Source organism: Mercenaria mercenaria, chromosome 14, assembly GCF_021730395.1.
Source record: "Mercenaria mercenaria strain notata chromosome 14, MADL_Memer_1, whole genome shotgun sequence".
In the NCBI taxonomy this organism is placed as follows: domain Eukaryota; kingdom Metazoa; phylum Mollusca; class Bivalvia; order Venerida; family Veneridae; genus Mercenaria; species Mercenaria mercenaria.
In genome coordinates, this window is record NC_069374.1 from 6581912 (window position 1) to 6598179 (window position 16268).

Here is a 16268-nt window from a genome sequence, read left to right on the forward strand (position 1 = left end):
TATTGAAAAGTTGTACTTTTCGCTATTCTAGCCTCGTTTTCGTACTCTTTTCTTTTCAATTTGAAAAATTCGGACGTCGTTGAAGCAGACTAACGCTCGTTCAGGTGTTAGGAACTAGACATACAGGAAAAGCGCTGCACCTGATGCAGTATGTACAAAAATTGTCCGAAATTTGATGGATTTACCCTAGATTTTCTTGCATTTCTCTGTGAGTTGAAATAATTTTCAATCAAATAACATAAATGTGTTGATTTGTAAAGAATAACCACGACAGAAACAACAAAACATTTTCGGATGTTCCACTGACAACTATGGTAAACAGATTTTCTTTTTATGCCACAGGTTTTCACGATATCACATATAGACATATAACGATGATTATAATATATAATCATTCGGTAAACTTCAGCCCTGGATCTATTTCATCAAAATGGCCTGAATGTTGTTAGCTACATGCTTCTTACATCAAAAATACACTGGCGCGATCTAACACGAAGTTCCTTTATTGCAACTCCTCGACGCAGTCTAAGAAAACTTTATTACAATGTATCATTAAAAATAGTGTTCCAATCCCACGATTTTTTCAGACTTTCGATTATGCATTTCTGATTTCAGGCATATATGCATTCGAAACATATTAAATGTCCTAACATTTCACAAGGGAAATAAATCTATGGGTGATAGTTTTCAAAACGAAAGAGGAAGTAGATCTAATTTCATTTCTGAAAATACTTTTCCGCGAATCTATTTACCTTGACAATATAGCTGTCAACTAAAACATCAATGTAAGAAAAACTTAGTAAAAAGTATAAACTATATATAACATTACACATGATTATAGGAATAAATAAACGATTGAAGAAAAAAGGTAACATTTTTATGTCATGCCGTTTCTTGTTTTTGTGTAGATACAAATGCTGGCTAATTTAATATTTTGTCTGTTTTTCTTTCGTGTTGTTGTTGTTGTTGTTTATTTGTGTGTGTGTGTGTGTGTGTGTGTGTGTGTGTGTGCGCGCGCGCGTGTGTGCGTGTGTGTGTGTGTGTGATTTTGTTGTTGTTGTTTTTGTTTCGTTTTGTTAGTCTGTTGTTGTTTTTCTTGGGGTTTCTTTTGTTTTGTTGTTTTATTCTGTCTCCTTTATTTTTAGGGGGCGGAGACTAACTTTACATTATTACAGTTAGGCCTAAAAATATTTGTTTCTGGTATCCCGACCTACCCTAAATTTTTGGCCCGACACTCAATGTTTTTATGGCCTTATTTTCAACTTTCTAATCAAAAATTGCAAAACTGCACTTTTTATGCTTTAAACATGGTCAGTGATGTTAGAAATCAACTTGCTGGTGCTGTAAAGGCATAACCCTTTCAGGCGCGTAGCTGGGGCATTTTTCATAGTACGCAGAGGTAATGCTGGGGTCGAGGTATCCTCCTCTGATTATTTTTTTAATGTGAAAACGGCAAATTGTGTATTTTAAATAGCATATTTTTTTAAGCAAAAATATTGCACAAATATCTTTTTTTCTCATTTCTTTTATATAAAATGTATGGTTTTACTTTGTATTCGTATAATATTACACATGTAAACTGCTGTTCATGTACATGTGTGCAAGTATTTAAACAAAACAGATGTTTCGAGGTAATATATACTGTCAAAATATCATTATGATTGGATAAATCATTCAAGGGATATGTCTATAAGTAAATGTACGATAGTTGTTAAAATGAATTTTACCGTCACTCTAGCTTTGCCATCGCGATCCCGCGCTTCACGTATCGCCTACCCAATGATGCCGAAGAGCTAGACCACGATGGCAAAGTGCGACACGATTGCAAAGTGCAAAACAAATTATCGATTTCACGCTTAGCTATCGTGATCTCGTGTGGGGCCACGACGGCAAAATGCGAGATCGCAAAATTCCGTGCTTCACCATCGCGTAATAGCGAAGCGAGAAGAGCGGAATAACGGTGGCGAAGCGTGAGATCACAATGGCGAAGTGCGAAATTAAGAAATTTTCGCGATTTTGTGCTTGTGATCTCGCGCTTTGCCGGCATGGATCGTGATCCAACGCTTCGCTTATCACCTGTGCATGATGGAGAAGTACAAAACGCAACATTACGATTGCGAAACGCGGAATTGCAATGGCGAAGAGCGAAATTACGAAAAATTCACAGTTTCGCGCTTCGCCATTGTGATTTCACGCTAGTGTAATCATTGTGAACAGAGTTAACTTCAAATATAACGAACATAGTTAAAATGAATTTTCGGTAAATTTTCTATTATAAGGAACAATTTAAAATGTCCCTATTTTAGCCCTTCTTTGATCTATGTAAACAAACATGGTTTGTAAGGAACATATTTTCATGTCCCAATGTTAAAATATACATTGAAATAACATATATCAAGCTTTAGCGAACCAAAAAGGTATTTTTTCAGAAGTTTTATACGAGGCTTTAACATTAGCATTGGGTAGACATTGTACTAACATATTGATTCGTAAAACAAATATTGAAATCTTAGCGTGACAGTTGATATATCTGAACAACATCTAAAACCATTGAAATCTTGATCTGATTGTTTTTAAGAATGTAGTTTAACGTCTTCTGAAATATAATTACATATAATTTAGCTACCTAATCCGCCATTAAAATATATAATCATCAATTATAAAAGAAAGAAGATATTTATCTCACTGTGAACTGGATTTTACTGTAGTATCTTAAGACTTGTGGGGCAATGGCGTAAGATAAAATCGGATTTAATTACTTGATTTCTATAGGATTTTATATTCTACAACAATGTGACCACGGACTAAATGATAATTTTACATACCTCTTCCTTTGTTAGGAAGAGGTCTATATTTTTCTGAAAGACCTCTTTGAACAAAAGAATTTTCGTGCAGTGGTCTACCTGTTCTACCCAGACCTGAGCACAAGAAAAATAATTAAATACCATCTATCAAACACGTAAATATGTTTCAATCACATGATTTTTATGGTGAGATAATCATGATATGCCTGACCAAAATGAGGAAAAAATTCCAAATTTACAAATAAAGCCGTAAATGATGAAAGGAAAAATATGTATGTGAAATCAAAATGATAAGTGAAAGTAAAGAATGACCGCTCTTCCCACTGGCGCCAGACCAAAAAGAAAATGTCCCTGTATATGTTATACCCTACCCCTAGGTATTCTATAAGAACCATGGTCATGAACGGGAAAATATACTAACCCGTTTCAAGCGTACATTTCACAACTTAAACGCGCAGTTCGGTGCATGGGTACCTAGTATATTGAAAAAGCGATAATTTATCTTCCATCGTGCACCAGTCACATTGTCTCAATATTCAATATTTCTGAGATAATCAACATATTTTACGCTTTCGTCAACGTTACAGAAAAAACTTGCGTGACCTTCCCTAATGAACATCCGGTCTAGAGGCCACGGCGGTGTTCACACGTTAGGCAAAATATAAACAAACAAAAACAGAATTTAAAAAATTCACAATTTTACACTAAAATTCGAAATGATGAATGAAATCCATCTTGTATATGATATTTAATTTGTAATCATACATAAGTCTACATCTGTTCTGTTTATTTTATTCATTTTTCACATTTATGCTGACTTTCACGTTTTAGCGAACACGTGTAGTAAAATGACGACTGACATACATTCTCACAACAGCCAGTCACAATGGTTTTGTAATCTAGAACGGAACTTCACCAGGGAAGTTCAAGCAAGTTTTTTGTGTAACGTTGAAAAACTATAAACTACGCGTTGTTTTTCTAAGATAAGAAGTATTGAAGTAATGTGACCGGTACACAATGGAAGATAAATTACCACTTGTTTGATATCCAAATTACATTTTTACCGAACTGCTTGTTTTAGGTATGAAATGTGCGACTGAAACGGGTAAGTATATTTTCCCGTTCATGACCATGGTTCTTATAGAATACCTAACGTTTTACAATTCACCATTTTCCAGCCTATTCCAATCAAAACATTATTCAGTTGAATAAACTTTAAAACTTTGAATAAAATGCAACACAGATTTTAATAAATATATGGTTGCGATTTGTGCCTTTTCATTTGTCCTCGATGTGTTTTATAATTACGAGCGCCTCTTATACTACACAAGTAATGCTCCATACAATTTTTAAACATCTAGGGATATATCTTCAAAAATATCAGCTGCATTTATGATACGTTGTCACTACACATCCTCTCACTTAATTCTTTAAATGTTTGAAGTATAAGTAAGCCATTTACATAGGTTGCTAGTTACACTCAGTACGATCTTTTATACTAAGGGTATATATTTCAAAAATTGAGTCAGGTTCTTTAAAACTACACTTCTTTCAAAGTAGGGGCACAGTCTCATACATATTTTTTTTTAAATCGGTACTGGACAAACTTTCTATAACCTTCTTGTTTGAACTTTGTAGACAAGCTTCTACGAGTGAGAATAAAAACGATGTTCTTTCAATGAGAAAATTAGACTTTCAGCACACATACATGTATGTGTGTATATTTTCAGGACATCTTGACCTTTGACCTACACGTGTGATATTGATCTTTGACCTACGGACTTTGGTCTTATGCCCGTCACGTCAGATCAATGTGATGAACACCGAGAAAAGTTATTCTAAAATCCAGCCATAAATGACACACATCTGGCAAGGAAACAGTGTCCCGTTTGTTCAATAATAAGGTGCTCAGGAATGTCTTCCTGGAACAGACGTGTAACCGTAGTGGATTCGATTAAATGGTGCGAATTGTACACCATACTTTAAATTTTCTTTTATAAATAAACGTCAAATTCTTCCAAAACGAGATTTGTGTGACCTTTTTCAAAATTATATCAAGTTTCTTCACGGAAACAGTAAAAGGTTTTAATCGTTTTTGGCAATGTTTTTGGTGTTTTATCACAAAAATGTCCATAATTTGCTCTACAAAAATGAAAATATTTTTTACTTTTCTGAGGTTTCATATTGTCTACCGATATGGAAGAACTGTTTTGGTAGGCAGGCAATTATTATCTTGCATAAACCTTTCAGGTAATATTTGATGGGGTAACATACCTTCCCGGTCTTGCATGTGCAGTTTAACCACTTCCTACTCCTATATAAACAAAATTACGAGAACAATTATCACGTCATAACTTCTAAATTTCTAAAAGTAACATAAATTCCTTACATGTTTATATTCTGTGTCAGAAAAACCTTTCTGTCTTTAAGTTCATTATATCATCTGAGATCTAATGCCTGTGATAAAATTTCGTCAGAATCGTAACCGATGGAATGACGGTATGTAAGTCGGATATCGGCCTCATACATCGGCCTCTGTAGGAAAGACCTGCGCACGGGCTTCTCAAAACATCTCGAGCTCTTCGCGCTCTCGGTGTTCACAAGAAGCTCGTGCGTAGGTCTTTCCTGCAGAGGAAGACCTTGTACTCGGTCGATATCCTTTACGTATACATTTAAGTAAATTATAAATTTAACATATAACAGATATTCTATGACGTCTGAAAATAACTTAATAATTATTATGTGCAAAAATTATTTCTGTAATATTATAAAAAATATTTTATTCAAAATTCCTTTTAAACTTGAAAGCCAACATTGTTTCGTTCTTTTTTTGACATTGTGTTATAATTTTGTTATAGAAGTTTGCCTGTTTAAACCGTTAGCATAGATGGCGTATGATTGTATTATTTCACATGATTATTACAAAATAAGTAATCAAATACATGTAGTAGGATAACGAAATAAATTGCAAAACTATACATAAATTGTTATAAAACTACAAAGACAATTGGTGAATTTTTATGCATGTTAAATCAACTTATTATAAATCAGTTTGCTATACAAATAATTCCTACTGGTAAACTTGGGAACATGTAACATATTTTTAACGATCACATTTTGCTTGTCCCGATGAGATCGCTATTCTTCTTTTTAAAAACAGAGTACGAAGTAAGCAATGATTGTATATGAAGCAATCTCCGTTGCATGATTAGACTTCTTATTGAAACGAAATAGATTAGCAATTTGAATTGTATATGCTTGCCAGATTTTGACTACGCAGCTGCGTATCTGCGTAAAGGCAGCTACGCGCCTGGAGGATATTACACGAGTGTTTTTTTTTTCATATTGAATTTATCAAACGAATTGAATAAAATAATAAAATGCAAGGCTCTGTTGATCATTTTATCAATTTTATAAAAAGGATTTAAAGATATTAAAGTGGAAAGTCACACACATATTATTCTTTTTATCACATGTGTCGAAACATATTTTTTTTTACTTTCTTTTAGATACTATGTAAACAAATCAATTTGACCAACGCCTCGTATACTATATACGACGTCGACGTCAAAGCTTATTACACTACTGGTTTCCCAGTAGTTTCCGGACCGAAATCGTTATTTTTTGCCAGTAACTTTCAAACAAAACATAGTAGAAACATAAAATTTTCACAGAAAAAAGCTAGGTTCTCCGTTAACACCACGCAGAATTAGTATTACACTTGCGTTCATAACACAAATGTAGATGAGGCCTCAAACGGGACAATTAATTCCATTAATATCTCAGTTAGTCCAAGTAGTTTTCCGGACCTTTCATTATAACAGTTGTAACCTTTCTGTAAAAGCAAACATTTCCGATTTCGTTATATATATTCAAAATAAAACATAATTCTAAGGCGTGATGATGATTTGAAAAGTATATTTCAAGAATTTAACATATACTAGATTTATAATACGCTCATTACAGTTACGTCTAATTACGTTCGAATGACGTTTGCAACGTCACGCTGAAATGACGGGACGTATTTAGCGGACTGGTAATATTACAAAAAAGAAATTAAGAACTTTTAATATAATTAATTTTTGTTTTTTAAAGAAAAAGACCGGTCTCAAAATTGGTAGTCTAACGTCCTGAACACTCGGGCATGGACACTGCTGCTAAACATTTGATTGATAGACGGTATCGTAGGTAAATCCCTGTCTATTTTTGGTTCTTATTTTTTCAATCGATAATTTAATGCCGTAGTATAGTGAATAGGTCGACTTTTTCTGACTTTCATTATTTTATTTTATTACTATCGGATTGCTTTTACTGTATCGTCTGTAAATGGGAGCATCAATTGACTGATGTTTACCTTCAAGGGACCTCAATTTCTGCGCATGCGCACTGTAACTGGAATTCCCCTGTAGTTGACAATCTCATGTGTAAACATTACATCGAAGTAAGTTAAAACAACCGGGATATTCAAATAATAAATAAGTTCGGTAATGGTAGGTTTTCGCTGCTATGTAAAGGCAACAAAGGTCTAAATGATATGATATTGTTACCCAGATGCTTTACGACGGCACAAAGTCTATACAGCACGAAATGTAAAAGGTCCGGAAAACTACTTGGGTCCGGAAACTACTGGGAAACCAGTATAGTGCATTATCGTTTTTATTTAATATGCTTTTTTCTGTTAAAACACTCTTACGCTAGAATGACGTCACGTTCGTGAGTGATCAATGCCACTTTTTCGTCTTTATTACAAGACTTTGGGTTCTCTGTGCTTTCAAAAACGTCAGCGTTAAGGGGGCGAAGTGCCACAGTCAGCCATTTCAAACATTCGCGGCTTGTTTACATTTTACATTTGGAATATACATGATACATGAAAGGTTATAAACGGTTCAACGAAGTAGGTCTGCGGTCGGCTTTTTGTGGGGGACATCTTTTCATTTTGAGATATTAAAAGAACTCAAGAATTCAGCTGTGATCGATAGGAATTTAATGCCTAAGCCCCCTTAAGCATCGATTTTTAATGCAGTTTTCGAAATTTTAGACTTTTTATTTTTTGAAAATGCGATTTGAAAATGACGCACGTGCGTATTTGCGTATGCCTAGTTACGCGCCTGCCTTTATTTGTATTCATATTTTGACAAAAAATCCGAAAAGTCCCACTTAATGAAAAAATCAAAAAAAAAAAAAAAAAACTACCTACCCTTATTGTTTTAGCATATGGTAGAGGAAAACCCCAGTTGCCCCTTCATGCATTATTTCAGGCATGGACGGTTGTCTGGGTAAAATCAGTAACCTTCCGAAAGCATAATTGATGGCTTCCTAATATGAAAGAATTCATCTCCCCAAGCGAGGCTTCGAATCCATAGCAGTGAAGAGAAAGTAATTCGAAGTAACGCAGGTTCCTGCTATATCTTAAACATCTGAATTTAGCTTACATCTAACTAAGAAATGCGTGTTAAAACTCGATCGAGAATTAATGTTATCGTGAAGTTAAACCTGGCATGATGAAATAAAAATTATGAAATACGTGCATGACTTATCTGTATACTACGAAAGAATGGTTTTAAGTACAGTATGTTTTACTTTTTTCAATATTTCTTTTGTTATGATATTTGGTATGAAATATAAGTGTAAGCCTCCAACGTGTTAAACTGTAATAATAACTTATAAAGAGTTCTGTCATTAAAATCATCTATTTCTGCTCAAAGATAGATGATTTTAATGACAGAAATCTTCATATCACCAAGAAATTGTTACAACAGGGTTACTGTTACCATAAGCTACGGAAAGCTTTCAGTAACTTTTACTACAGATCGTCGGAATTGTTAGAAAAATACAATACGAACCTAAAAACACTTTTAAAACTTGGACTTACACACCCGGAATATTATGGAGATGTAGTTTTTAAAATTCGGAAAATTAAACATAATCCTTATTTTAATCAAATATTTGTAAAATGGGTTAAAAGGTTGATCAAAAGAGGATACGATGCGAAAATCGTGAAGCACAGTGCATGTTTAGTGATTGACCCCTCTACAGTTAATCGCTACGCTTTCCTATTTGATGGTGCGATGACTAATAAAGTGTAAGACCCCATGATGCTTTTCTCCTAAATCCTACGTTTGTTGTATGCGTGTGTTTCCCTCCTCCTTACTGCCCCTATTGCCTCCTCCTTTCCCCTTGCATTTGCGTTACTTTTTGCATCCCACCCCCTTTACTTTGAGTTAGTTTTCGTGGCTCCCCTTTTTCAGGCTGGTGGAGTCCTAAGGAGGTACACAATTGTTTTTTCCTGTTTATACGGGTGCATTTGTGTGATTGTGAGTCTAAGACGGTGCCCTACTGTTTTCTATGTTATTTAGTTGTGGTACACGAATGTCTGCGCTTACGTTGTAGTGTGACTGTTATTAAGGAACGTATCATTCCCTTTGTATTTTCATACTTGTTTTTCTTTCCTCTTCAAATTCCCCCCACCTCACCCCACCCCACCATTTTACCACTTCCTCACCCTCTATCTACTAGTATATTTCACATAAAGTAATATGTACTTGTTAGATGTTTGAAGCAACCCGTCTGTAATACTTTTCCATTACAGCTTCTTTTTGTTGTGGGCCTACTTTGCTAATGTGTGGCTCTGAGGCTGTGTTTTAGGTGCTCTGTGCTTCCGAGAAATCTACCCTTTCCTATTATCTTTATGTACACGAAGTAGATCTATGGAAAAAATATATAAACTGTTTCAATGTTGACAGCTGCTGATGGCTACTACGCAGTCAAAGACATCTTCTACAAGGAGTCACCTATTCGTTACAGCTATAGATCTAGGTACAACTTACAGCGGCTGGGCCTATTCCACACTAAATGAGCCTGATAAGGTACATGCCAACCAAGCATGGTTCGCCGGAGCGGGTACGCTTGCCTCATTAAAAACTCCATCCTGTATTTTGCTGACGCCAAGGAAAGAGTTCTGCGCATTCGGCTACGAAGCAGAAACTAAGTTTGTGAGTCTAGCGGAAGAAGATGAACATCATGGGTGGTACTTCTTTCGGAGGTTTAAAATGGCCTTGTACGATGACCGCGTAAGTCCATTTTTGACTACTCACTAGTACCACGTAAACATTAAAATATGTGCTTTAAACTAGAAATATCATTTATGTTCATATATTAATACAAATGTATTACAATATTCGAAAGCAAAATTTATAAGTTTGAAGTGTTTTGGCTAACGGGTTAAATGGCCTTGCAACATTCTTAACAGTTATCAATGGGGTTCAAAATAAGATTAGTACAAACATATGACCTTTAAGCAAATTCATTTGACTGCAAACAACCAACTACCAAAATAGAATAATTATATTCGATTTCGTAAATGCATTGAATATATCATAAAAAACCGCAAATACTAAGTACCAACACTGGCTACTGTTTTCATATATACTTTTTTTTGGGGGGGGGGGGGGGACTCAATATTTGTAGTTGTAGTTCTATGATTTACGATTTACGATCTATCTCTGAAGTCATAGTTCTCTATGTGATATGATTCAGATTAAGACTCTAGGTCGTGTCTTGTCACAGGTTAGAGTTGCAGTTTGAACGCAAATGATTACATTTTGCAAGAGTTAAAATGATTTATTTCTCAACAATTTAGTTCGAAGGTGCAGTAATTTATAAAAAATAAATTAGAAATACTTCGTTACTCAAAACATAAGCTGTCAGACCTCAAAAATTAACAAAGTCCTAGCGATTTCTAAAGTGTCAATAAATTTCGAAAATTACCAAAAATAAACAGGAGTAAAAATTTACGAGATAATTTAAACAATTAAACATGTTTTAATTGTTAAACTTTTCCTAAATTTCTGTAAATTTACGTAATTTTTCTAAGTATTCTTAGAGTTGGATAAATGTTCTGCTGTACGATAGAAAAACTAAAAGGCGACTGCCAAGAACTGTTTTGAGCGTTCCGAGCCGGTGACGCACATGTGCAGTCACCGTGTCCGAGCCGATGCACATGCGCAGTGCACGCAACTGAGTCGGTGGCCGAACTTTTAGAGCCGTTTTAAATACAATACACAAGGAAGTGTAGCTCTTTGATTAACGTAGGTCCTTTACAAGATTTGCTACACAGTGATTTGTATCACTAATAAAAACATTTGTCTCTTGTTTCGAATATGCATACTTCCCACTCTAGTAAAGAACTTCTGCATTGATTCAAATAATTTCACGATACTTTTCTTGCTTACATTTTTCTCTACTAGAACTTGAGCCATCTTTCTACTATCGAAGACATATCAGGAAAGAAACTTCCAGCATTGGAGATATTTGCTCATGCTATACGATATCTGAAGAACAAGTTCATGGAAACAATCGATAAGAGGATTCAGGATGTCCAAGATACTGATGTGAACTATGTCCTTACCGTTCCAGCAATTTGGGATGACATGGCAAAGCGATTCATGCGACAAGCAGCAGTTGAGGTAATTATGATCTTTAACAATTGAGGAAATTACATTAATGATTCATGTCGCTGTACAATTAGCAAGCACTGGTACATGTACATTCATTTCTATCCTTTATTTCAATATTATAGATACTAAAGTTAATATGAATCATATAATTGAAGTATACACATAGTAACAATTAGAACTCATTACTTAACATCTGAGTAAGCTTTAATTCACTTATTCATGACTTTTGCGAAAAATGCTGAATTAATTAAATCTTTGTTTGACCTCGCCAAATAATAATTTAATCAGTTCATAAGAAGAAATATACAGGACAACACCCCTTATGCCTCTAGCCCTAGTTTAACCTGAATTCTGTTACAAATGAATATTAAATGGACTCTATGACCCAAGAGGAAGCACTGAAAAGATAAACACTTACTAAAGGGACGGGTCGACATTCTGCGGTCGCCCCAAGGCACTTTAATATTGGGGCTATGTTAAGGTATGACTCATTTAATGTTGAATATTTCAAATTTTCAAATTAATGTTACTGAAATATACTTTATCCAGTGAGAGACTTTTATGCAAAACTTTTAACTTTTTTTATTTTGCCGTTTTTTTATAAATTCTGTATAATTCAAGGTATTTCCTCAGACTCGAGTAGAGACAAACTTCAAAGTGATGGCCACTTTCCAATACGTTTGCAGATATACCATTGATTTTGATAAAAGAAATGCCATACATTTATAAAACAATTATAAAACACAAAATAAAACTGTGAATTTCATTTTCAGGGTTTCTGAAGTAAAACGATTTAATAAGACATAATTCTTACTCCAACATTGAAATATTAAGGTCAAGTCCTGTGGAACTGTTTTAAATTTTGTCCGCTTCATTCAAAATTGGGGCAAAATTAAACCTACCGATATTTCTTCCACAAAATGTAATCTAGAAGGTAAAGGCAAATTAGAGAACTTTTAAACTGCATGTAACTAAGTAGTTTTAAAGATAATAACTCTGCCCCCTTCGTTTTCAGATTTAAAATCACTTTGAACAACAAGAAATCACTTGAATTAAGTATTTTCACCTTTGTATAATAAAGCAATAATAATAAATTTTGAAAAAAAAAGCTTACTAGAAAAAAAAGATTATTAGGGAAAAAATGGTCCAAGTGGGGCTTGAACGTATGCTCCATGTAAAATTTAAGTCAAAGTAGGTTTATTGTTGGAATTAAATACTCTTCAAATGGAGATACACTGTAACATGGGTCATACCTTTATTGAATCTGTACGAATATTGTTGGAATCCTGAAGATCAATGACTATGTATAAATGAGTAAATACCATAATCATTAGAAGTTATTTTTACCGTTGGCATATACAACAACGTAACTATTTGTCTTCATGTTTTACTCTTAATTTTACACTTAAGGCTGGAATTACTAACGACCAACTTACCATTGCACTAGAACCTGAGGCAGCATCCATTTGGTGTCAGGGACTGCAAACAGAGGTTCGGCGTGCCAGCAATACAACAGATATTGGTATTTCATCTGTGGGTACAAGATATATGATTGTGGATTTAGGAGGTAAGTCAACAAACTAATCTTATTTGAAATTCAGGTCGTAACGTATAGCTACATCAATATTTTATCATCTTGATCAATCACATAATAATCTGAACATTCTAATAAATGGCAACAAATAAATTTTACACTAAAAAGAATAAGAAATGGGTAAACACAAAAAAAAGTAAATGTAAAGTACACTTAATAGACTGCCGAGATGTTCATAATAAGGTATTTTAGTATACACATTTTGTTGTAATTTACATTAGATTCAACTGATAAATTTCGAAATATCTGTAAAACAGGAGGAACTGCAGACATTACTGTTCACGAGAAGAGACCCAGCAACACGCTATTGGAGATACATAAAGCAACAGGAGGCGCATGGGGTGGGACTGAAGTTGATAAGAATTACATACAACTTCTTGAACGAATAATTGGACCGCACGAATGGAAGAAATATGAACAAAAACAGCTAGAAGATCTATTTGACATTCATAGAGATTTTGAAACGAAAAAGAGAAATATATCAACTGCTTCTTCAGGTAGAATCGTTGTCAGAGTTCCTTCGAGTCTGAAAGAAGCTTATGAAGGAACAGGAAGGTCTGTTTCGGATGTTAAAGGAAGATTTAGTGATACAATTGATTGGAAAGGTGACAAAATCAGGATAGATGCGGCTGTAATGAAAACATGTTTCAAAGGTCCAGTGAGTAATGTCATAACGCATGTTAAGGAGATCCTATCAGAGGCAGATATGAGCAATGTGAACAAGATATTGTTAGTAGGAGGTTTTGCTGAAAGTCCATACGTTCAGGAGACCTTCAAAGAACACTTTAAGGACAAACAAATTATTATACCATCTGAATGCGGACTTGCAGTCTTGAAAGGAGCCGTACTCTTCGGACAAAATCCTACAGTAGTCACAGCAAGAATCGCACGGTACACATACGGTATGGGTATAGCTGTCCCCTTTGATCCTAAAAAGCATTCTGAACAAAAGCTTCTCGACACGGACAGAGGTCCATTCTGCAAAGATTCGTTCTGGAAGGCAGTTGAGATTGGACAGGTGGTGAGATATGGACATGAAGTGTCTAGGATTGGAAGAGCAACCAATGATTACCAAAAACGCATTAAGCGAACTATTTTCAAATCAAAGAACAAAAATCCCATGTACACAACAGATCCAGGATGTCAAGTAATTGGTTATGTTAGAGTTCCAATGGATAAAACATTAAAGGCAAGGGATAATGCTGTCGAAGAAATATTTACATTTGGTGGAACAGAGTTGATGTTTACCTCACAACATAGGTCTACAGGTGTTACGCGACAGCTTAACTTTGATCTGTAAAACAGACCGTGGCGTTTTACTTAAACATACTGTTGCGTTTAGATCTATGGATTTATGCGTTGGTTATGTAGACAAAATGCTGAATTTGGGGAGTTAAGTTTTAGACTGAAAATATTTGATTAATTGACCACTGGCATGATATCTATATGGATGATGGCAGGCAATTGGGAAATAATTATCTATCTACACAGTAAAATGGCATTTTGTGCGTTTCTGTTTTGTTTGATCAATAGAAAAGTCACTGTAGATTTAATTTATAAGGATTTATCTATAACGAATCTATTGATACCCGTAGATAATACATAATCCATCTAGATACATTAATGTTTTCTGATATATTCGTTAATGTAGGTAGGACATATCGTATAATTGTAAATACGATAATGAAGTACAACCACGAAAAGACGTTAATACAGTATCCCTTTCTTTTCTGTGTTCATTGCATTCTGTCTAGGTTTCTTTCATATCCCCGAGTCATAAGGGACCATACTCTATTAATTTGGATAACGTATTCCAATGGGTCACTATTTTGAACCTCGTTTGACAATTGGCAAATAGATTGCTAACATACTACCATATATCCTGATATTGTACTGGAGAAATTATCTGTATCTATATTTCTATTGTAGTATCATCTTTTGAGGTATTTGGTATTGTAGTGTCTATGACGTCAGACGTTTTCCAGTCGCACGCCCGGAAAAAAATATACTTGGTAAAATTCGATACCGCAGTTCAATCTAAACTGTGGACAGTATCTCTGTATTTCTCAGTATTTGTCTCACGGCGGCGCATATTACCAGAAGCCGATATGCACTATTTACTATTTGAATAGCCTCAGGAGTTATCTTCTATGAACATACTATTGAAACATACTAGTTATCCATTGGTAAAAGTTTTTTAGATCTTACGCGTGAAATCCAAATATTCTATAAATCATCGCGTGTTGAAAGAAAAGGCATCGACTGTATCTGCAAAAGATTCTTAAGTCGACAGGATGCATTTCTTTAAAGCTATACCATACCCAAATTTCCTTTTCGAAAAACTGAACAATTACTAGAGTCTACATATAGTTTATTTACACATAGAATAAGTTTACATGTGTAACGGGAAAACAGGGGGTACCACTTCGGGAAACTTTACGGGTATGTTTGTAGTAATGCAAAAGAATCTACTTCAGCCGAATTGGGCGAGATAAAGCGTAATTTTTCTAAAAGGCTTTTATTGTGCTTTTTCAGTGAGTATATGGTGGAAAGGTTGGTGTAAATTGGTTGCGAGATAACCTTTTATGTGTAGCATACCCACTCTTTGACTGTCCTCGTGTAAATTTGTTACTTTTATGTCATCAGTTTTCGCAACTTACATTTTTCGTATGTTTCCGATATAACAATGTTAGTTAGCAATCAGTTCAGGCATGATGTACGCTCGTAATTAATGTCAGCATTTAATGTATTTTTGCTTTGCACAGTACGTTCAGGTAAAATTATTTCTTCTCCGTCCACACATGTAGATTTTATTGTGATCATAAACTCTTAGGGATGTTAATTCTAGGATAACTATCAGAGAAATCGCGTAATAAATGAATAATCTAAATGACGTTTAATCACCTTTATTAAGGGTAACTTTGATATCTGGGATATAGACTAAGTTAATAAACATTCCGAGAAAGAATGGAGAGCATTTTCTGCCAAGTTTGTTTGCAGTGTTTTCTTCATACCTTTGTTGTCTTACGGGATTATTACGGATGATTTCTAGTCAACAGGTCGTTAAGGTAATTTCTAGTCAACGAGTATTGATTGATTATATTTTAATATGTCCATGTAATTCATTTTGAATGTTTGTTAAGTAAACATGTAAAGTTAGAAAGCATCTTCCGCCGAGTCGGGCGAAATAAAGAATAATTTTATTAAAAAGGTTTTTATTGTGCTTTTAGATTCCCTACCACATCAGCCAACCGTAACATTTGAGGGCATGTCCGTGATAAATTTCCGTTAATACCCTAATAGACCTAGTATTTGACGGACCTCCTTCACAGACTTTGGTGGCGCCTGCTGCGTCAGTCTCAATACAGCTGGAATGTCTGCTGGTTCGATTCTTTGACCATCCTCAGAAATCAG

At 34.7% G+C, this 16268-nt stretch overlaps 1 protein-coding gene across 1 annotated transcript; it reads left to right on the forward strand.

Annotated features, from left to right (window-relative positions):
* Window positions 1-704: 704 nt before the first annotated feature.
* Window positions 705-16064, forward strand: LOC123526263 (heat shock 70 kDa protein 12A-like). Its single transcript, XM_045305339.2, has 5 exons — window positions 705-868; window positions 9548-9874; window positions 11051-11269; window positions 12671-12827; window positions 13112-16064. The coding sequence occupies exons 2-5, from the start codon at window positions 9554-9556 to the stop codon at window positions 14152-14154; spliced, it is 1740 nt and encodes a 579-aa protein (XP_045161274.1). The 5' UTR covers window positions 705-868; window positions 9548-9553; the 3' UTR covers window positions 14155-16064.
* Window positions 16065-16268: the final 204 nt, after the last annotated feature.

Excerpts from the sequence above, each read along its gene's own strand:
- LOC123526263 (XM_045305339.2), top strand. The coding sequence starts at position 9,554 with ATGGCTACTACGCAGTCAAAGACATCTTCTACAAGGAGTCACCTATTC. Across the intron at positions 11,270-12,670 it reads TGCGACAAGCAGCAGTTGAG|GCTGGAATTACTAACGACCA; the intron begins GTAATTATGATC and ends TTTACACTTAAG. Across the intron at positions 12,828-13,111 it reads TATGATTGTGGATTTAGGAG|GAGGAACTGCAGACATTACT; the intron begins GTAAGTCAACAA and ends TCTGTAAAACAG.